Source organism: Polypterus senegalus, chromosome 11 (genome assembly GCF_016835505.1).
Source record: "Polypterus senegalus isolate Bchr_013 chromosome 11, ASM1683550v1, whole genome shotgun sequence".
Lineage (NCBI taxonomy): Eukaryota > Metazoa > Chordata > Cladistia > Polypteriformes > Polypteridae > Polypterus > Polypterus senegalus.
In genome coordinates this window covers 70,705,961-70,728,373 of record NC_053164.1, presented here as the reverse complement: position 1 = coordinate 70,728,373, position 22,413 = coordinate 70,705,961, and the positions used below count along the sequence as shown (strand labels likewise).

General features: G+C 41.9%; 1 protein-coding gene across 1 annotated transcript in view; it reads left to right on the top strand.

The window, feature by feature from the left end:
• LOC120539782 (lectin-like) overlaps window positions 1-22,413 on the top strand; it is a 43,015-nt gene that overhangs the window by 3,216 nt on the left and 17,386 nt on the right. The window contains exons 2-4 of the mRNA XM_039770165.1: window positions 12,925-12,998; window positions 15,149-15,273; window positions 21,394-21,531. Coding sequence (XP_039626099.1) covers window positions 12,950-12,998; window positions 15,149-15,273; window positions 21,394-21,531 — 312 coding nt within the window. The 5' untranslated portion in view covers window positions 12,925-12,949. The remainder of the gene's footprint in view (window positions 1-12,924; window positions 12,999-15,148; window positions 15,274-21,393; window positions 21,532-22,413) is intronic.

The following is a 22,413-nucleotide window of genomic DNA, read 5'->3' as shown; positions in this document are numbered from 1 at the left end:
GTGAAGCTGTCACCACCTCCCCAGCCATACACAAGTGCACTGCATGTGCCTGTAGAATTGCATTGGCTTGTTTCAGCACACCAAGCACATGAAGGAAGAATTTTCATGTATTAAAGAAATTCTGCTTTTTTAATTGGGTCAGAAGACCACATGCCTCTATGCAAATGTCAAAAGGGGCAGTGCCAGCCTCTGCTACCTCTGAGAGAAGCCCCCTTATAGCTTCCTCATTGTTGACTTTGTGACATCATAATGACTGGTCCATCGTATTTCTAGAAGTCTTTTCAGTGTGGATATGTGTATGAAACATAATGTCTGCGACAAAATGTGTTCAATGAATTTGACCAGTTAAAGAACTTCTTAGCCAGAGGTTCTGACTCCATTGCATGTATTACTGCTAAATGGAGCTGCTGGTTGTAGCAGTGTACATATGGAATGTACTTGTGACAAAGCCTGGGCACCACCCCTTGCCCCAGACATGAAAGAAGCACCATCAAAACACTGACACACTAAATTGTCTGTGCTGTAACCAAGTTTAGAGAGAAGTGACAGAATTTGGTTACAAATATATTCAGCATCAAGCTGATTCAGTTGAATTAAGCCAATCAGGTGTTCTTCAGGGATGGAGTTCTGGACAAATCAAATCACTACAGACAAAACCTCAATGTCACAGTGATCACTGGTACCATCACTTTTAATGCAAAGTCCAGGAGAGTCAGCTTTTTCATATTTGGTCCTGATATCTTTTACCACCATTTTGGCAAGAGTCTCAATTATTTCATTTAGAATTACATTGGATGTGTATTTTGCGTTGTCTGGGAAGTATTTTACAATTTCTGCAAGTTTGGCATCTTTTTTGATTGTGTAATCAAATAACTCAAGGAAATGTCCCTCCTCCCCACCTACGTGATTGTGACCACGCAGAGCCAGTTCATTGACAGCAAGGAACTGAACGGCCTCCCCAATGCTTTTCACATAATATCTATTCTTTTCTATTTGGGTTGGACCCAGTAGTTGAACTATGCTTTCACCCGTCTCTGCCCAGCGCCGATACTCTTGCCATGCAGACATGGCTCTGACGTGTTGGATACTAGACGCGTGTTTGTGGAAGCCTCCACCGTCTTTTTCTAGAGCTTTTTTCCAATTAGTGTAGCCGTGTTTGGTGAATATGTCCTCGCGGTCCGAACTGGAAACACTAAATTTGCGGCAGGCAATGCAAAAACTGGCATCACGGACAACAGAATATTCAAGCCATGGTCGAGACTGATACCAGCTTGCACTAAAACATCTGAGTTTCTTTCCGAATGCGCGCTTGGGATAATTAATTAAAATGGGCTGGGATGGGCTATCCATATGTAAGTCAGGCAGTCCGGACTGCATATTTTGTTGAAGGCAGAGGTTTGGAGTACCCGACACGGGCGCAGAGCTGGAGGATTGTGTAGGCTTATCTACATCTTTTGGAGTTTCAGTTACCGACGTGGGTGCGCTGTGCTGCGTGTCTGCTTTTTAATAAGCCACCTATGCATAGCCTTTGGTGTTACCAGCCAGAAAATAAAAGAAGAATGGAACGTATACGCTGTTCTAATTAAAGAATGCGGTCAACAGGTTCAAAACGTGCTGCAAAATGTGCCGCGAAGTAAACTGTGAGCAGCACGGTGCCTGTCTAATCGGAAAGCAACTCAGTTTTGAAAATCAAATGTTATTCTTCTTCAGAGTTTTCACAGAACAGACAGAGCATTTCGCAGGGTGGGCACGGCTTGTCTCTGGGGGGCAGTGCCCACCCCAGACCCCCCGTGGTCACGCCTCCGACTGGTGCATATGAAATATTTTATTCAAAAGTTCACAAAGAGTCTTCATACTCTTTTCATATAACAGTTGTGGGCTTGATCGCTAAAGCGTATTCTAGATATTCGCTGCCTAGTGAAAATCTGAAAATAAAAACCCACTTGCTGTGTGCGTCTGGACTGATAACAGAACAAACCGAATTATTCTTCATCTTCCTGCTATTATTATCCTCCTACTATCGTTGTAAAGTCCGCCCTCTGCAAAAGCGCTCCTTCTCTACCCAGTAGTGACAGCTCCGTGCCGCCGCGCTTGCACGTTCTGCCTGTCCGGCCCACTCCACTTTCTGTTGAAGTTGACAGACGTCTCTTTCTTACATTAGCGGCGCGTTAACTTAGCGCTCATCTTCAACGTGAAGAGGATAGTGAGGAGTATAGAAAAGGGTGGTTCTTTGTTGAAAGTTGTTCCCAAGCTGTTGGAAACAAACAAAATTACAAATCAGAAGATACAAGTTCAGGTCCTCCCTCTTGAAGGACTCGTGTATGCAATTGGGAGTGTTTGTGTATAAATCAAGTCCAATCATTCATTGGGGGGTGGGTTACATTTCTCGAAAAAGAATAATGGTAACGATTAACGAGCAACTTTGTGATGCTCGCACGTAACATGCAAGATACTTTTCCGTCCACTTCCCTAAACTCTTCGTTGCCTCCCTATCGTTATCATTTTTTCTCTTTACGGGCAAACAGAATAACCATAAACATATAATACAATGCAAAAATAAAAAATTCGGAAGACAGCAGCAGCACGTTTTCCATACAGTAGTTACGCCTTTACCTTGAGTTGCATCACTCTTCTGGTTTGCTGATGTGTTGTTTGGCATTTTCTTGTTCTTCAGCCACTACCTGAGAGTTGTTAACATGGAAGAGATCCTCCACTAATACCCAGCAGGAGTCCAACAACAAACTGTCTGTTATTTCATTGTTCCATACTGTTGATTTAGGTCAGTAAACATACCTTGGGTACTTCCAGGGCACTTAATACATGTAAAAAGTCCAACATGACAGCAAAATCAGCTGTATGTTCAATGCAGAGAACCTTTATGGCAGGTGGAATGAGGGTCCAAGAGGCTGGGTGTATGATGGATGTCAGCTACAGTCTACAGTTTTAATTTTAGTAATGTTTTATTTAAGGGTTCGTGAGGTGGTGGTCAAAGACACAGACATAGGATTCAATGGATGTTAATCTAGGTGGGCTATGTATATTGCAGTCGTAGTCTCTTTAAAAATATATCAAACCCAGAATTCCTGTACTAACTTTTTCTTTCTTCCTGTTTCTCTACACATAAAATGCCTCTGTGAAAGTAAAGTAAAAGTAGGGTGCAATCTTAGAACACAATCTTCATAACTTTTAAAGAACATAGAAATATCATCAACTTATAATTTTGTAACTATTAACATTAAAAGTTATTTAATTTATCTATTAAATGAAACACAATAAATGCTTTAAAGCATTTCGTTATGAAAATGATATAACTACATCAGAAATTGTAATATTCTACATGTTCAGGAGGCTGCCATAATTTCAATTTCATCCATCTTGTTTGGCAGTCGCTTCCTATGGCTACAGTCGGTGCAAGAGGAAGCCAGTTTAAGAAGCAGGTAGTGATTAATCAGTGAGCCAGGGTCTGCCTTCAAGAAACCCTCTTAAATTAATGGTCAGTCGTACAATGAAGTTTACAATATTCTTAGAATTCGGATGCTTTCGGGAAACACAACCCAGAAATGGATGGGGCACGTAGCATGTACAGTATGAAGGTTTGTGGACTTAAATAACTGTCTGCAACATTTCAACCCCATGGAGACTCCTGAACAGGATATAAATGGCCCCATGGATATGAAAACACCTCAAAGGTTATTTTGTAGCTCCCGTTATTGGCATTATTGAATGCTGATGCACAGAGGGGAATTGCTGTCTCTTTTCATTTGACAACTTGGCAATAATAAAGGAAAAATGTCATTTATTTATTTCATGTTACTATTGCTTGTTTTCTTTCAGTATATGGAAGATTATTTCTTTATGAAGTTTGCCTATAGCCACTAGACTAGCAAGAACTGAACAGGCATATATATATTTATCCACTCATCCATCTTTCCATCACGCAGGAACAACACACATGCAGGGTGCCAGTCCATCACAGAGCGAATATACACACACACACGGGCCACTTTAGTAATGCCAATCCACCAAATCAGCATGTGTTTAGACTGTGGAAGAAAACTGGAACATCTAGGGAGAGCATGCATTCTCCACATACACATGAATGTCAATCTCATTTACTGCGTGAAATCAGAGCTAAAACTGTGCCCCCAAATTATACTATTGTTATTAATGCCTCTCTCAATATCTTCTATCCATTACTTTAATTCAAATAGAACAGTGCAGACCACCTTGGCCCACTAGCTAAAACTTGGCCTAAAAACCAGATCGGACCAGAAATGGACTGGAGAGACTCTGATATCAAAATACTGAAATTCTCTTGTGATTATGTGGCTGTCAATAAGGGGGAGCTTGAGGATTGAGCAATTATCTGAGCTTGACCGTTAAATTGTCAGTTAAAGACTACACCCTGCAAATTGCAGTGCAATGACCTAAATATTTGAATTGTTTTTTTTTTTTTTTATCATCTAACAAATGCAGCATAGGAAGCTCAATAATTACTTACAATAATATGTTTAAATAATATTAAATATTATTTGGTAGGAACAATTTGAGGAGTTCCTGGACCTGACAGACTCCCCCTCTGTGAAGAAGCAGAACCAGAAGTTAATGGGGGATCAATGCCCATTTCCCCGAGGGTCACTAAGGTCACTAAGGTGGTTATGCAACTCTGTAGTGGCAAGGAGTGTGGATGAGATACGCCCAGAAACGCCCTAGGTTTGGACACTGTTGGGCTGTTCTGGCTGACATGCCTTTTCGATGTTACATGGCTATTTGGCTGGTGCCTTTGGACTGGCATACCAGAGTTGTGGTCCCCATTTTAAAAAAATAAGGACTAGAGGGTGTTTTCTAACTACTGAAGGATCACACTCCTCAGCCTCTTTGTGAAAGCTTATGCCAGAGTACAGTCGTTGAACCTCAGATCCAGGAGTAGCAATGGGGATTTTGTCTAGGCTGTGAAGCAGTAGACTAGCTCTTTTACCTCATGAGGATTTTGGAGGGGTCATGGGAGTACACCCAATCAGTCTACATGTGTTTCATGGACTTAGAAACAGTATATGGCCGTATTCCTCCAGGGAATTGCTGGGAGAGCATGGAGTTCTGGAGCCCCGAATAAGGACTATTTGGTCTTTGTATAGTCATATTGAGAGCTGTGTCCTTATACTTGGAAAAACATCAGCCACCGTTCCCAGTGGGTGTGGGATTCTGTCAGGGCTGTGCTTTGTTTCCTATCCTGTGTGTGATTTTCATGGACAGGATATCAAGGTGTAGCTGGAAGGGGAGGGTGTCCAGTTCATTGGACTTAGAATTGTGTCTCTGCTTTTGGAAGACAATGGCGTCTTGATGGCTTCATCGGGCTGTTAATTCCAGCTTGCATTAGGAAGGTTTGCAACCGAGTGTGAAGCAGCAGAGATGAGGATCATCACCTCCAAATCTGAGTATGTGGTTCTCAATAGGAAAAGGATGGATTGTCCTCTCCTAGTCGGGGTGGGGTGGGGGGCATTAGTGTCTCAAGTTGGGGAGTTTATATAACTTGGGAACTTGTTCATGATCGAGGAATAAAGAGATGGTGAGATCAACAGATGGATTGGGGCGGCAGTCACATTTACAATCCATAGTGGTGAACAAGGCACTGGGCCAGAAGGCAAAGCTCTCAGGTTACTAGACAAATCAAGTCACGTTGGGGAGCACCCACTACATGGCAAAACAACTCAGGATCCCCCAAGGCAGACACGCGGCCCAGTCCTACCCTCCGGAAAAGACCCTCCATCTGCCGCAGCCAGGTGTTACGAGGGCGACCTCTTGGCCTGGTCCAACCACTTGGGTCCCCAACAATGAGGATCTTATGAGCCGGATCACCCTTGCGGAAACGCGCCACATGGCCATAGTGCTGTAACTGACACTCCCTTACAATACAGGCAATGTGCCTCATTCGGGACTCCATGAGCAACCGCTCATTTGACATGAAGTCAAACCAACGGTACCCAAGGATTTTCCGGAGAGTCACAGTACCAAAGGAGTCCAGTCTTTGTCTCAGGTCACTGGATAGCATCCATGTCTCACAACCATATAGCAAGACAGGAAACACCAGGACTCTAAAGAATTGGACCTTCGTCCTTTTGCATAGATATCAGGAGCACCACACAACCCTTTCCAGTGACCTCATGAGCCCCCATGCTCTCCCAATCCGTCTACTGACTTCACCGGAAGAGTCACCAGAGACATGAATGTCACTGCCAAGGTAAGTAAACCTCTCAACAAGGTCAACACTCTCTCCGCAAACAGACACACTGCTGATGGCTGTGCCCAAGAGGTCATTAAAGGACTGGATCTTGGTTTTTATCCAGGACACTCGCAAGCCAAGGCACTCAGACTCCTCACTCAGTCTCTCGAGCACCCCAATCAGAGCCTCCATTGATTCCGTGAAGATCACAGCATCGTCAGCAAAGTCAAGATCCGTGAATCTTTCTTCACCAACAGATGCCCCACAGCCGCTGGACCCCACAACCTTGCCCAACACCCAGTCCATACAAGCATTGAACAGAGTAGGGCCAAGAACACACCCCTGACAAACCCCAGAATCAACTGGGAAAAACGCGTTTATGTCTACCCTCACATATGGTTATGAATTTTGAGTAATGGCCAAAAGAACGGCATCAGGGGTAGAAGAAGTCAAAATGAACTTTCTCCCCAGTGTGGCTGAGCTCTCTGTTAGGTTCAGGGTGAGAAGTGCAGGTATCCGGAAGAGGATCGAAGTAGAGTCACTACCACTGCGCATCGAGAGACGCCATATGAGGTGGTTCAGGCAGCTGATACAAATATCTCCTGGAAGATCCAGATGGCCTGGGAATGCCTTGCGATTCCAGAGTATGAGTTGGCAAGTGGGAATGGGAAAAGGGATGTATGGGCCTTACTGCTAAGACTGTTGCCACAGCCACTAAGTCTGAGAGTGGTGGAAAAATGAATGAATTAATAATATGAAATATGAAACATAGGGAAAATATAAATAAGGAAACACTGCTTATGTAAAGAAAATTGTATTTTAATTATATTTTAAGGACATAAGAGAAAATTGATAATTTTAAAGAAAAAAGGGAAGTACTACACCATCTCAGAAGGGAAGTGCAGTGTGGAACAAAATTTTAATCCTTAAATGGGAGGGTCTGGGTATTAAGAATGAGTACTTAGAATAGAATGAGATTTGTAATAAAAGCAAGGTCATCTTGAAGACAGAGAACAAGGTCTGAATCAGTGTCAACGCTGCTAAACTGCTGTAAGAATATTATTATCTATTACTTATATTTTGCATTTAATCCTTTTAACTTTGTATGTGTGCCTTAACAACACTCTAAACAATTTTAGTTTTAATTTGGTTTAGATTCTTACATTTTTTTTGGTCTCAGAAGTTTAGATGGGGCGGGTTTCAGCTTAGGGCAGAGGTCTTCATTCTAACCCTTTTTTTATTAGTGATCCATTTTTTGCTTCTAATTAACTTGTTGTTACTTCATTTTAATTGACTTGACTGAACTGCTTCATTTTTTTCCATAAATGGCAGCCAAATAAAAATGAAATGTGAAGCGATCCAACAGATGACCAGCTAGGTTGTATCCTCAAACTTCAACCAGTTGCTTAATTAGAAGCAAATTCCTGTTGATAGTTAAAATCATTATTTTGTAATTAAACCTGTATATTAATTCAGGTGGTTGGTGGTCTTATTCTGCCACAGCAGACATTTCCAAAACATTTGTCAAAGACCACCATTGAAATGTTTTGTGGACCTGAGCGGATCAACATTACTGAGATTCTCGCCTTTTTATTTTCAGATATTGTATGGTAGGCACAGGTTACTGGTAATGTAATGGCTTGTTTTGTGTCTCTTTATTTGTTTGGCTGCTAATTTTGGGAAAAAAAGAAACAATTAAGGAGGCTGAGTCTAAATAGCAAGTCAATTAAAAATAAGGCAAAATCAGTTAATTAGCAGCAAAAACTAGACCCTAATTGTGAAAATGGTTAGAATGAAAACCTGTAGCCACAGTAGTCAGTCAGGACTGTATTTGGAGACCCTGCCTTAATGGTTTCATTGAAGGGCTAGGTAGGATTAGGGATGTTAAACCCAGCTCTATGAGACATTGGCCTGCAACAGATAAACAATTCTGTTAAAGTCTCAACATCAGTTGCTAGGACTAGTATTCTAGAACTGCAGATTGAACATTAAGGGCTCTAAAGTGACAAATGCTTCTATAACTCTCACCCTTTAGCCTGGGAAAGAGAACATTGATAACCTGAGTATCCCTACAGGCCTGGATCTAAATAATGGCCACTTGACTCAAGCAACGACCAATTGATAGCAAAGACAGCACTGCACCTCAGCCCACAGTGAAGTGGTCACATGGGCACCAAAATATGATGTTTTCATCAGCTGAAGGATGACCTGCACAAAGTCAGTTCTGCCACTTCAAGATTGTAACAAATGGAAAGTGACGTGCCAAAAAGTGGATCCTTTGTCAATGCAGGGGAAAATCTAGGAAGAAGATTAATCTATTCATATATTTTTCTCCAATCTAGGCACAATGATAATGATAATAATAATCCATCTTCCTTTTCCTGTCCTTCAAACTAGTTATCATCTGCAAACTTAACTAGCTTATCATTTATACTACCTGTGCTTCCCATCTAAGATGGGTTGAAATCTAATATAGACTTCAGTCTTACTGTTTGCAGTGCACCATGGAATGCATATGTGTATTATATGCCATTTGACATGGGATTCGTAAAGCAGTGTTAGTTTTCTTATCTGTTAGAATGACGGAGATAGACTCACAGACACCCTTTTATTAAGGTGGATACTTGTAGGATCACTTGCATGTATTAAAAAAGACCTACGGCTCCAGTTCTGATCACTGAGAAACAATATTTTTAACATGACTCAATTCTGAAAAATTTCCCCTCACCATAGCTCTTTGTTTCCAGTGTTTAAGCTAGTTTTGCACCCACATACACACTGCATTTGAAATTCTCACTTCCTTTTGTTTGACTTCCAGTCTTTCATGTGGTACTTAATCAAAAGGCTTCTTAATATCAATATAAATAATATCATACTCATCCCACTGTTTATATGCATTTGGTGCTTAATGAAAACTGATGTCCCTGGTTAAATCCATTCTAACTAGCTGCTAATACATGTACAAGTTCCTTGTACACTTTCTTAATAAATGCTTCCATTATCTAATCTCTGATTCGTTCAGGTTTACTAACTATGACTTTTATATATTGGGGTAACATTTGCTATATCCAAATCTGTAGGAAATTCCCCAGAGTGCAGTGATTTTTTTAAGTACACATCAAAGTTTTATTTATATATTCAATAACCTCCTTAAGCAACTGAGGATCAGTGTTATCTGTTCCTGGTGATTTGTTTGATTTCATCCTTTTTCTATCAGACCATTTTCTTCTACTTTTTAATATAGAAATAATGATAAAAAACACTCATGAGAAGCATATTGTTAAAAAACGCTTCTTTGATTCGGCAGCAGCTTTAAAACTTACAAACATTTTAAGCAATCAGTCCATTTATAGTGCCAGCTATAATAGCGAGGACAATGTAAATAGTAAGGTGGAAAGATTTAATTCTAAAGTGAGAGCTGCTGTTGACATAGTTGCACCTGAAAAGACAGTGAAAAAATCTTCTAGCATTGTTATACCATGGAAGACCCAAAGAGTGTCTGATTTAAAGAGAACATGCCGCAGAGCTGAGCGTCAATGGAGGAAGAGTAAACTTACTATCCACCACGAAATATTAAAAGTCAAAATAACAGAATACAATAACACTGTCCGTCTTGAGAGACGCTGCTATTTCTCTAATATTATAAATAACAATGCTAGTAATCCTAGAGTCTTATTTTCAACAATTGATCACCTACTAAACCCAGGTAGCTCAAAGGAATGCCTCCTAAGTGCTTCCAGTGAAACCTGTGAGGCTGTCGCTGTATTCTTCAATCAAAAAATTAATGATATTAGAAATAACATAGTATATCTCCCCAACACTAAGGATCCCCTAAACCCCAACATCCTGTTATAAACAAATTAAACTCTTTCACTAGGATAGATTTACCTGATTTACAAAAAATAATATCTCAATTAAAACCCTCCACCTGCGTCCTTGACCCGATACCAACAAGGTTTTTCAAAGAAGTATCAGGCGTGCTAATTGATAATGTTCTTGACATAGTAAATTCGTCACTAGATACTGGGGTCTTCCCAGACTGTCTTAAGACTGCTGTAGTTAAACCCCTACTTAAGAAACATAATCTTGACCCTCGGCTCTTGAAAATTTTAGACCCATCTCTAACTTGCCCTTCTTAAGTAAAGTTCTAGAGAAGGCAGTCATTATGCAGTTAAATGACCACCTAAATAAACATGCTATTCTTGATAAATTTCAGTCAGGTTTTAGAACAAATCACAGCACAGAAACTGCACTCGTTAAAGTAGTAAATGACTTGCGGGTAAATGCAGACAGAGGCCATTTATCTGTTCTCATCCTCTTAGATCTGAGTGCTGCATTTGACACCATTGATCACAACATTCTTAGAAATCGCCTTAGTCAATGGGTGGGCCTCTCTGGCAGTGTCTTAAATTGGTTTGAATCCTACCTGACAGGGAGAAAATATTTTGTTAGTTGTGGGAATTACAACTCAAGACACATGATATCCAATATGGTGTTCCACAAGGCTCTATCCTGGGTCCGCTGTTATTCTCAATCTACATGCTTCCGTTAGGTCAGATTATCTCAGGGCACAACGTGAGCTACCACAGCTATGCTGATGACACACAGCTGTACTTATCAATAGCACCTGATGACCCGATTCTATTGATTCACTAACACAATGTCTGACTTGTATCTCAGAATGGATGAATAGTAATTTTCTCAAGTTAAATAAAGAGAAAACTGAAATTTTAGTGATCAGCAATAATGGATACAATGAGGCTATTAGAAATAAACTGGATACATTAGGATTAAAAGTCAAGACGGAGGTAAAAAGCTTAGGGGTGATTGTTGACTGTAATCTGAATTTTAAATCACATATTAATCAGATCATTAGGACAGCATTTTTCACTTAAGAAACATAAGTAAAGTTAGACCTCTTTATCACTGAAAGATGCTGAGAAATTAGTTCACGCGTTTGTTTTCAGTCGACTAGATTACTGTAACGCACTCCTCTCAGGACTACCCAAAAAGATATAAATCGTTTGCAACTAGTGCAGAATGCAGCTGCTAGAATCCTAACTAGGAAAAGAAAATCAGAACACATTTCTCCAGTTTTGATGTCACTACACTGGTTACCTGTGTCATTCAGAATTGACTTTAAAATTCTGCTTATGGTTTATAAAGCCTTAAATAATCTCGCCCCATCTTATATATCGGAATGTCTGACACCTTATATTCCAAATCGTAACCTCAGATCCTCAAATGAGTGTCTCCTTAGAATTCCAAGAACAAAACTTAAAAGAAGTGGTGAGGCGGCCTTCTGCTGTTATGCACCTAAAATCTGGAATAGCCTGCCAATAGGAATTCGCCAGGCTGATACAGTAGAGCACTTTAAAACACTGCTGAAAACACATTACTTTAACATGGCCTTTTTATAACTTCATTTTAATCGTAATTTAACTTAATCCTGATACTCTGTATGTTCAATTCATCATAACAACTATTCATGGTGGCTCTAAAATCGGTACTGACCCCTACTCTCTTTTCTGTTTCTTTTTCCGGTTTCTTTGTGGTGGTGGCCTGCGCCACCTCCACCTACTCAAAGCTTCATGATGCTCCAACAATGATGGACGGATTAAAAGGAAGAAGTCTACGTGACCATCATCATCATCAAGCCCTTCCGTGAGAATCCTAAATCCAAAGAGGACTGTTTCATTTATGTTAGGTAGAATGCCCAGAGGGGACTGGGCGGTATCATGGTCTGGAATCCCTACAGATTTTATTTTTTCTCCAGCCGCCTGGAGTTTTTGTTTTTCTGTCCCCTGGCCATTGAACCTTACTCTTATTCGATGTTAATGTTGATTTATTTTTTATAATTATGTCTTTCATTTTTCTATTCTTTAATATGTAAAGCACTTTGAGCTACTGTTTGTATGAAAATGTGCTATATAAATAAATGTTGTTGTTGTTGTTGTTGCTTTTTCATCAAAACAGCACTTCTCTCACTGTAATTTCTATATCACTCAGCACCTCATATGTGGTTACCATTGGAAGGTTATTGACTTCTTCACATGTTCAAACCTCAGACAAAAAATTGCCCTGATGAGTACAGGTAATGTCTTACAACAGCTGAGGCCTGGGTTAGATAGATAGATAGATAGATAGATAGATAGATAGATAGATAGATAGATAGATAGATAGATAGATAGATAGATAGATAGATAGATAGAATTCAGAAAACATTCACTTACTTTCAGCACACATTACTGTGTTGTAGATTTAATTTTAAATGGATAAATTTGCCATGTCACATCCAGTTACAAAATCAGTGTCTTTTAATAGGTGGGTTGTTCTGTCCATATTAATTGTTATAGGTCTTTGTTCTTACTCAAGCCCATATCATGCCTTCTGACTCGAAATGTCTGCAGAGGTGCGTCTGGAGAAATGTCAGTGCCTCTGATTTTCATCTTTGTTATCAGATCAAGTCCAATCAGATTCTTGCACAACCTGGAGTTCATTTGCTTAGTTTGGAATGCAGGCTGGGGTTTAGCATAGCTGGATGCCTGCATCCAAGGTTAAATCTGCTTTCTTAAGAGGCCTGGTGTTCCACAAAATTGTAGCAGAATGGGCAATACCCACTTTGTCCTACACTGAATACTTTCTGAATCCACTGTATATTATCATTGGAATGATTTTTAAAATTTTCAATGTTTTTTTTTCAGTAGGTACTTACAGTAAAGCTCAAAAATGAGGATTCCCGTCACCACCCTGCTGCTGATTATGATGGCCTTTCACGGTAAATTATGTGCAGGATCTAATGCTTAATGACATAAGCCAATATTTATAGACAGTAGAGATTTTAAAATAAAGTGATACAAGTTCTAATATTGTACAGGTATGAAGCCAGATTTCTGCAGACACACATGGCTGAGTTTCCACGAAGAAGTGGCCTCAAGCTCCGTGCTTTCATTAGATTTAGTGGGTTCAGAGAAATGACGCATAGATGGATTGAATCTCACATTTCCTGTTTTGTGTTTCTCTTGCAAAAAGTAGAATGAAAAGTTGAAATCAACTCACTCATCACCATTACTGCCTCAGTAATAATAATAAAACTTGAACATTTTCAAGTATGTCTGCCTGGAAACCGTTCAGTGCAATGTTACTTGAACCATTAACATTTATAAATATGAGTATAACTAAAAAGTGTTCCTATTGCAGTTTCCGTTAGTTGCTGACATGGGCGGCACAGTGGTGAAGTTCTTACTGCTGTTGCCACACATCTTCAGAGTCACATTTGCATGTTTTTCCCAGGTTTATATATTTCTTTGCCTTGTTAGTCTGGTCTTCTTCCCAGAGATGTACATGTTGGGTCAACTAGCCATTCCAAATTGGCCCTTTATGAGGGGGCACAGATGTAGCCTGTTGGTGTTTGCTTACTGCCTTGCACTCCAACCTCTGTAACATCTAAATAAATTAAGATGCTTGGTTAATGTGCTGGGATGCTTTCCTTCTGTCATCTCAGAACATCTGAAGGCATGCCCTCAAGCTCCACAGTCTCATTGTCTTCTGGATGCTCCTAGAAGCAACATGGTCAAGAGATATCACTTTTGGCAGTCATGGATTTTCTGGTCCCCTGCTGAACTGTTCCACTTAGATATTCTCACCATGTTTATCTTGTTTTTCCTCCTAGTTGTATGTTTTGACACCAAGAGGGTTTTGTTTTTTATTTTTTGGCCAGTATGAGTGAATGTGTGTCTAGTGTTATTCTTACCTGTGCCTGATGCTACAATGCCAGGATGGAAACTAAAAACAGTTGTGAATTTATTATGAACATATTATTCAGCATTATCTAAAAGCCATTCTTGCTAAAACTAGCAATGCAGAATGTAAGACTAAGTTAAGAACGCTGCATCTCAGCTGAATTTTATACTCTCTGAAACACCAGCCTTGGCTTTGTGAGTGCTGAGCCCAAATGGTGTTTTCACTTTTCTACTTCGAGCTGAGCTACATGGGTCTTTGGTGGGCATAACTGGTCACTGTTATTGCTTGTTTGTGTGGAGACTTGCTTTTCTAGAATTATAGCCAGCATGGAGGGGCAAATTTTGGATTGCTTTTTGTCTGGTAGTTCTCTTTAGATCAGTCTTTTAAGATCCACTCAAAAGATCACTAGGATGTATAAGTCTCTCGCCCACTCAAGCCATTTAATGCGGTTTCAGCGTTAATGAGTGACACCTCCAAGGCACAGCCCAATGGGAGAAGACTTGGGCAGTCCCAGGACATACAGGAGAATTTCTATGTCTTACATCTGATACTAAGCATTGAATGGCCTTGTCTCTCCAAATCTGCCCATTACCACCACAACCCTTACTAGAGCAATCGATTGTGAAAATCATCAAAACCAAAGGCAGTCTGCATAAGTCACAGAAGGTAAAGTAAAAGGGCCCACACCTGCCCAAAATGAAGAAAGCTTTGACCACTAACCCCAGCACTTAGATGCCACTGCTAAAAATAACTGATGGGATTTCTCAAGGCAAATAAGCTACTCTGGAAGAGAAATACACCATGACGGCCATCAGCAACTTGTAAAAGATTCATTCATGCAGCAGAATGTTTGATATTGCAAAGTGGGTGGGCCTGGGAAGAACTGGGTGGGTAAACCATAAGCTGTTCCGTGAGGGTCGGGGGAGTCCTTTGAGGTGAGTGAAGGGGCTAAAATGATTGATAAATAATGATTAACATAAATGAAACAGAAGCATTTGGGGGACCTGACATCTAAATGGGGGGGGCCTGGCTTCGCCACGACTTTCAAAGAGAGGAACTCCCTGAGAAAGTGTTTCTTGTCCATGTAATTCTAGTAAATCTAATATTTACAAGTGTGTAACCGTACTTTGTAAGTGAAAAATGCAAAAACAATTCTAAAATATGTATATTTTATTTATACTTCAGAATCTAGTGGTGGAATACCCATTAAGAAGCGTAACTGTGATGAAATCTGCCCAGAGAACTTTGTTGCTTTTCTGGGTCAATGTTATCAATATTTTGGAAAGCAGACAACTTGGAGTGAGGCAGAGGTTAGTAAACATTTTTGTAAGTCTAATTCTGTTTTGCTTTGTTTTTTCAACTACTCTTAAAGAATTGGTGCTCACTAAACTAGCATCTTCAAATATTTAATGATTAAACCCTACTACTAAACCCAGGAACAGTTTGATCCAAGTCCACATTTGCACATTCAGTGAGAATTGTGTCACACACGTGCGCATGGGAGGCAGCTAAAGGGCTTGAGTGAAGGCAGTTCGGAGGCATGCCGGGGTGTGGCAGAGTGCACTGACTCTTTTTCTCCCTTGCCTGTAGACCATCCCCGGGGGATTTCACCGGGATCTCCTGACAATTGTTACAAGATTTTCATGTTCCTCATCTTGATCTACCTGCATATTAGTATCATTTGCCATTAAGTAATTTTAAGAAATATAACAAACTTTCCTTGTTGTGTAGAATGTAAACTGTTCATCCATTTTATGAGCTCATATTTTACATATCAGGATTGTGAAGAGGCAGAGGCTATACCAGCATCAAGTTCTGGACAGCAGGGAGCTCTGGACGAGTCTCAGTCATGCATAGAGCTGGCAATTAACTTCACATTCATTAAGTTGTGATGTGAGAGAAATTTGGAAAATCAAGTTACATCCAACATAAACATTTGCACTTCTCATAGATTGTAGTCAAGCTGGAAACCACAGTCATTGTCTCTGCATTACTGATGCAGGCACTGTGTCACCTTGCTATGTGTTTACAATGCTTACTCTTTTTAATCAGAAAATTAAATATTACGCATTTCTTTTTTTTTGTATGCATTAAGTATGCAACTCTGTATTTATGTCAAGTGAATATAGAGGTTAAATCTAAAAAGCTAGACAAGAAATTTTCTTCCCGAAAACAAAGCCAAACTTTACCACCAAAAATTTTAAAGCTAGGTTGAAACATGGTAGATTGTGTACCTGGGTTGCCTGTCCACAACACTTCTCTTTTTATTTCCAGATCCTTGCCTACTACAAAATAGCCAAGTAATTAAAATACATTAAATCCACTTGGGAAGAAATGGTGGTAAGGGGCCTGAGCATAACAGTAGAGTTCAAAGGCTTATACATATCTACTAAAACAAGCCTTGAATTGCAAATAAATAAGATGAACAGGGCCAGAGACAGGTCCTAAACAAAACCAGACATAGTGAAGGCTAAAAAATAAAAAAGAGAACCGCCATGGACACATCAGAGCAGTCCATGACAGCAAAGACTGGTATTCTATCCTGCCTTGTTTTCTCTAGTGAAAAAGAAGGTCAGAAAGTGAACTAATGGACGGGTGAATTGAAGCATTTTGATTGTTACTTAGAGATTTCTTATGTGGCTACCAGAATGAGCCTCTGAGATGAACAAAATTGGTTAATCAATCACTTGGCTTTAAATACAAGGTTTCTTATGTTGTTATCATTCCCATCATGTCTTTGTAAGCTGAATTAAAGCCTTAATGCCTGGTGTCATTGAAAGAAATGCCCAATAAAGTCCTGGAAACACTGGATAAATGGACCCTTTGATAGTTTATTAAATTATGATATTCAAAGATTTTTGATAGCTCCCTGAAATCTGCTTTACACATCACAGCTGGAGTTATACCCCCATTTCTGCCATCCATGAGCTGCCATGACACTTTACTTTCAAACTAGGATGGGACTAAGAAGGTTGAATTCTAAGTAATCAATGCAACTTTAATTTGGCGTTAGCATTTGCAGTGCACTATTTGAGTTTATATTGAATGTACTTTGCAATGCATGTAGTAATAAAATGCATTACATTTGTCATTCCAACAGATAGCACATCACTAACATTTGTAGCATTGAAAGGCATTACCTCCTCCTTGAACCGTCACCTTATCGTGGTGGAGGGGTTTGCGTGTCCCAATGATCCTAGGAGCTATGTTGTCCGGGGCTTTATGCCCCTGGGAGGGCCACCCAAGGCAAACTGGTCCTAGGTGAGGGATGAGACAAAGAGCGGTTCAATAAACCTCCAATGAAAAATAAAAACTGTGGACGACGTTTTCCCTTGCCCGGACATGGGTCACCGGGGCCCTCCTCTGGAGCCAGGCCTGGAGGTGGGGCTCGATGGCGAGCGCCTGGTGGCCCGGCCTACACCAGTGCGCGAGGTCGAGAGGTTCCGGCTAGATATAGTCGGACTCACCTCAACGCACAGCTTGGACTCTGGAACCAATCTCCTTGAGAGGGGCTGGACTCTCTACCACTCTGGAGTTGGCCCCGGTGAGAGGCGCCGAGCAGGTGTGGGCATACTTATTGCCCCCACTGGAGCCTGTGCATTGGGGTTTACCCCGTGGACGAGGGTGGCCTCCCTCCGCCTCGGGTGGGGAAGGGTCCTGACTGTTGTTTGTGCGTATGCGCCAACAGCAGTTTGGAGTATCCACCCTTTTTGGAGTCTCTGGAGGGGTTGCTAGAGGGCATACCTTCTGGGGATTCCCTCGTTTTGCTGGGAGACTTCAATGCTCACGTGGGCAATGACAGTGAGACCTGGAAGGGCGTGATTGGGAGGAATGGCTCCCCCGATCTGAACCCGAGCGGTGTTTTGTTATTGGACTTCTGTGCTCGTCACGGATTGTCCATAACGAACACCATGTTCAAGCATAAGGGTGTTCATATGTGCACTTGGCACCAGGACACCCTAGGCCTCAGGTCGATGATCGACTTTGTGGTCGTGTCGTCGTACTTGCGGCCATATGTCTTGGACATTCGGGTGAAGAGAGGGGCGGAGCTGTCAACTGATCACCACCTGGTGGTGAGTTGGCTTCGATGGTGGGGGAAGATGCCAGTCAGACCTGGTAGGCCCAAACGTGTTGTGAGGGTCTGCTGGGAACGGCTGGCAGAGTCCCCTGTCAGAAGTAGCTTCAACTCCCACCTCCAGCAGAACTTCAACCACGTCCCGAGGGAGGTGGGGACATTGAGTCCGAATGGGCCATGTTCCGTGCCTCTATTGTTGAGGCGGCTGACTGGAGCTGTGGCCGCAAGGTGGTCGGTGCCTGTCGTGGCGGCAATCCCTGAACCCGCTGGTGGACACCGCGTGAGCGATGCCGTCAAGCTGAAGAAGGAGTCCTATAGGACTTTTTGTCCTGTGGGTCTCTGGAGGCAGCTGATAGGTACCGCAGGCCAAGAGGAACGCTGCCGGTTGTTGCTGAGGCAAAACTCGGGCATGGGAGGAGTTTGAGAGGCCATGGAGAATGACTTTCAGACGGCTTCGAGGAGATTCTGGTCCACCGTCTCAGGAGGGGGAAGCAGTGCAGTGTCAACACCGTATATAGTGGGGATGGTGCGCGCTGACCTCGACTCGGACGTTGTGGGTCGGTGGGAGGAGTACTTCGAAGACCTCCTCAATCCCACTAACATGCCTTCCAATGAGGAAGCAGAGCCTGGGGACTCTGAGGTGGGCTCTCCCATCTCTGGGACTGAAGTCACCGAGGTGGTCAAAAAACTCCTTGGTGGCAGGTAACCGGGGGTGGATGAGATACGCCCAGAGTTCCTTAAGGCTCTGGATGTTGTAGGACTGTCTTGGTTGACACGCTCTGCAACATCACATGGACATCGGGACAGTGCCTCTGGATTGGCAGACCGGGGTGGTGGTCCCCCTCTTTAAAAAGGGGGACTGGAGGGTGTGTTCCAACTATAGAGGGATCACACTCCTCAGCCTCCCTGGAAAAGTCTATTCGGGGGTTCTGGAGAGGAGGGTCCGTCGGATAGTCGAACCTCGGATTCAGGAGGAACAGTGTGGTTTTCGTCCTGGTCGCTGAACAGTGGACCAGCTCTTCACCCTTAGCAGAGTCCTGGAGGGTGCATGGGAGTTTGCCCGACCGGTCTACATGTGTTTTGTGGACTTGGAAAAGGCATTCGACCGTGTCCCTCGGGAATCCTGTGGGGTGCTCGGGAGTATGGGTACCGGACCCCTGATAAGAGCTGTTCGGTCTCTGTACAACCGTGTCAGAGCTTGGTCCGCATTGCCGCAGTAAGTCGAGCCCGTTTCCAGTGAGAGTTGGACTCCGCCAGGGCTGCCCTTTGTCACCGATTCTGTTCATAACTTTTATGGACAGAATTTCTAGGCGCAGCCAGGGTGTTGAAGGGGTCCTGTTTGGTGGACTCAGGATTGGGTCACTGCTTTTTGCAGATGATGTTGTCCTGTTTGCTTCATCAGGCCGTGATCTTCAGCTCTCTCTGGATCGGTTCGCAGCTGAGTGTGAAGCGGATGGGATGAGAATCAGCACCTCCAAATCCGAGCATGGTCCTCAGCCGGAAAAGGGTGGAGTGCCCTCTCAGGGTTGGGGAGAGATCCTGCCCCAAGTGGAGGAGTTCAAGTATCTCGGGGTCTTATTCACGAGTGAGGGAAGAATGGAGCGTGAGATCGACAGGCGGATCGGTGCGGCATCCGCAGTGATGCGGGCTCTGCATCGGTCTGTCGTGGTGAAAAGGAGCTGAGCCGTAAGGCAAAGCTCTCAATTTACCAGTCGATCTACGCTCCTACCCTCACCTATGGTCATGAGCTATGGGTAGTGACCAAAAGAACGAGATTGCGAATACAAGTGGCTGAAATGAGTTTCCTCCGCAGGGTGTCTGGGCTTTCCCTTAAAGATAGGGTGAGAAGCTCAGTCATCCGGGAGGGGCTCAGAGTAGAGCCGCTGCTCCTCCGCATCGAGAGGAGTCAGATGAGGTGGCTCGGGCATCTGATCAGGATGCCTCCTGGACGCCTCCCTGGTGAGGTGTTCCGGGCACGTCCATCCGGGACACAAGCACAGCTGTGCACAAGCACAGCTATCTGCTACCAGAGGCATAGTTAGAGTTTTCAGCGCCCGGGGACAACTGAAGATTTTGTGCCCCCTCCTGTTTGCCAAAATGCAATGGAGAAGGGAAAGGATATTTTAAAAAATGTATTTAAAATAATAGTATTTTAAGAAAAAAAATTTCATATAAGTCTACGAAAATGATAACGCTGCCTCGTGTTCTTTAAAATCTAAATCCGTCAGTTTTTGTAAGAAAAAAATCGTTCTCCGCATTTAAAAATGATTTTAAAGAAAATATATAGCAAATTATAAAGCAAAATAATTATATATTTAAAAAAACTGCATTACTTACAATTTATTCGTACGAAAATATGATGGGGAAACGTCTAGACTTTTGCAGGCATCTGTTAGAATACTTCACCACAGCCCAATCAATTTTCTATCAAACACATAAACACAAATCACTTGGCACACAGAAACGAGGCACTAATGCCTCATGTCAGTCGCGCGACCTGTTTAATAAGGTCAAAAATGTTTCTGGGTGGGAGTCAAACATGTTAGAGTAGTGCAGGAGATAAATTATTTTCTGTTGTGTATATAGAACTAATATGTGCTTCGAAATCAGATAGAGACAACAAACATAGGAAAAAGATATCCTCATACTGATGGAGTGATGGACTGAGTATGCAGATGTTTTTTATTTACTTTTTAGTGCATTTAAGAATGGAAAACATTTCATTCTAAAATTTCGTAACATCAATTTGGTGCCCCCTGGATGCTGCGCCCTGGGTCGGATGTCCCCCTTGCCCCCAGCTACGCCACTGTCTGCTACTGCTAGATTTTGATGCTGTCAGCCTCACATATAAAGCACCATAATCTAACACTCCATTGTTTCCATTGTTTAAGGTAATGTTCATGATGCTTCTCTTTTTTTACAAATGTGTGACAGCGGAGGTTCTCTGTCTAAAGTCATCGCTGATTCGTGCTCACATTACACTTTGATCTCCATGGATCTCTGCTATAAGAATTTGCCAGCCTTGTTATCTTTCTCTGTTCTGCTGAAAACTGACCTTCTTACCTTTGTTCACATCTTTGTTCATTTGAATTTTACTGTGACCCTGATTTGTTTTTGCATATTCAAATTGATTTTGCCTTTTCTCATTTGCTTTTGTGTTTTCTCATATGTTTTTGCGCGATTCAATAAATTAACATGTGAATGCTAGCTGCATTGTTTGGTTTTATTTAATAATTATCCTATTTGCCTTGTAAAACACTTTGTACTAGTTGTTTCAGTAATCTGACAAATTTTTAAATAAGTGTTATAATTTTGCTTCATTATCAAAGTAAATAATTTGCTAATACCATTTTAGGAAAGCTGCAAACACTATGAAGGCCATCTTGCCTCAGTTCCCAGTGCTGAAGTCAGCGATTTTATCATTTCGCTAATTAAAAAGAGCAATGGCAACACATTAGCAGCAACATGGCTTGGAGGATATAACACAGTCCAGGTAAGCAAATAATTCTCTAACACATTTTCATTTAACTCATTTTTTCTGGGACATTAACTGCATTTTTTCTTCAGTTTCTTTCCATTGCTTAAACCTGTTGTGTCCTGGTTAGCTGGAATGAGCACAGGGCATGATTCCAGTTCACTGCAGGACACACACATACCCACACACACTCACAAAAGTGCTAGGACAGGGTGAGGAAAGTGGCGTCTGTTAAGGACACCATTGAAAACAAGAGGAGTTCCACACAGAAACACCACTGGCTGGGAATCGCTCGAAGGTCCAGTGCTAGTGTCTGTATCATCGTACTTTGTGAGCTGTCTGGCCTCTTCTAAATATGACAGGATTACTTAATATTCTTATTGGACACTACTGCTGACATGCTGTATGGATGCAAACATCAATTGCAGCCATGAATATGGTGCTATCAAAGAATGAAAGGTAATGCCAAGTAGAAAGAATAAGTAAAGTCCACTGAAACCTCAGCTGAGAAGTGAGCTGATATAAAAGCTTTGTAGGGCACAAAACGTATGCCTCAGAAATAAAGACTATTGTCCACACAAATCAGCACATAGGCAGGTCCAGGAACAAGATTTACAAGGCGCTCTTTCAGAGATCAAAATGTGCTATTTTAGCACTTTGGTGCGTTAAAAAATAAAGCCTGCAATGCCACTCTCTAGCTGTGCAGAAGAAAATAATGATTTCTCTTCTGAAATAATATACATAGTATTATATATGACTGGTTTGATTTTAATTACTAAATCATGTTACCACCTTAGGGCGGCACGGTGGCGCAGTGGTAGTGCTGCTGCCTCGCAGTTAGGAGACCTGGGTTCGCTTCCCGGGTCCTCCCTGCGTGGAGTTTGCATGTTCTCCCCGTGT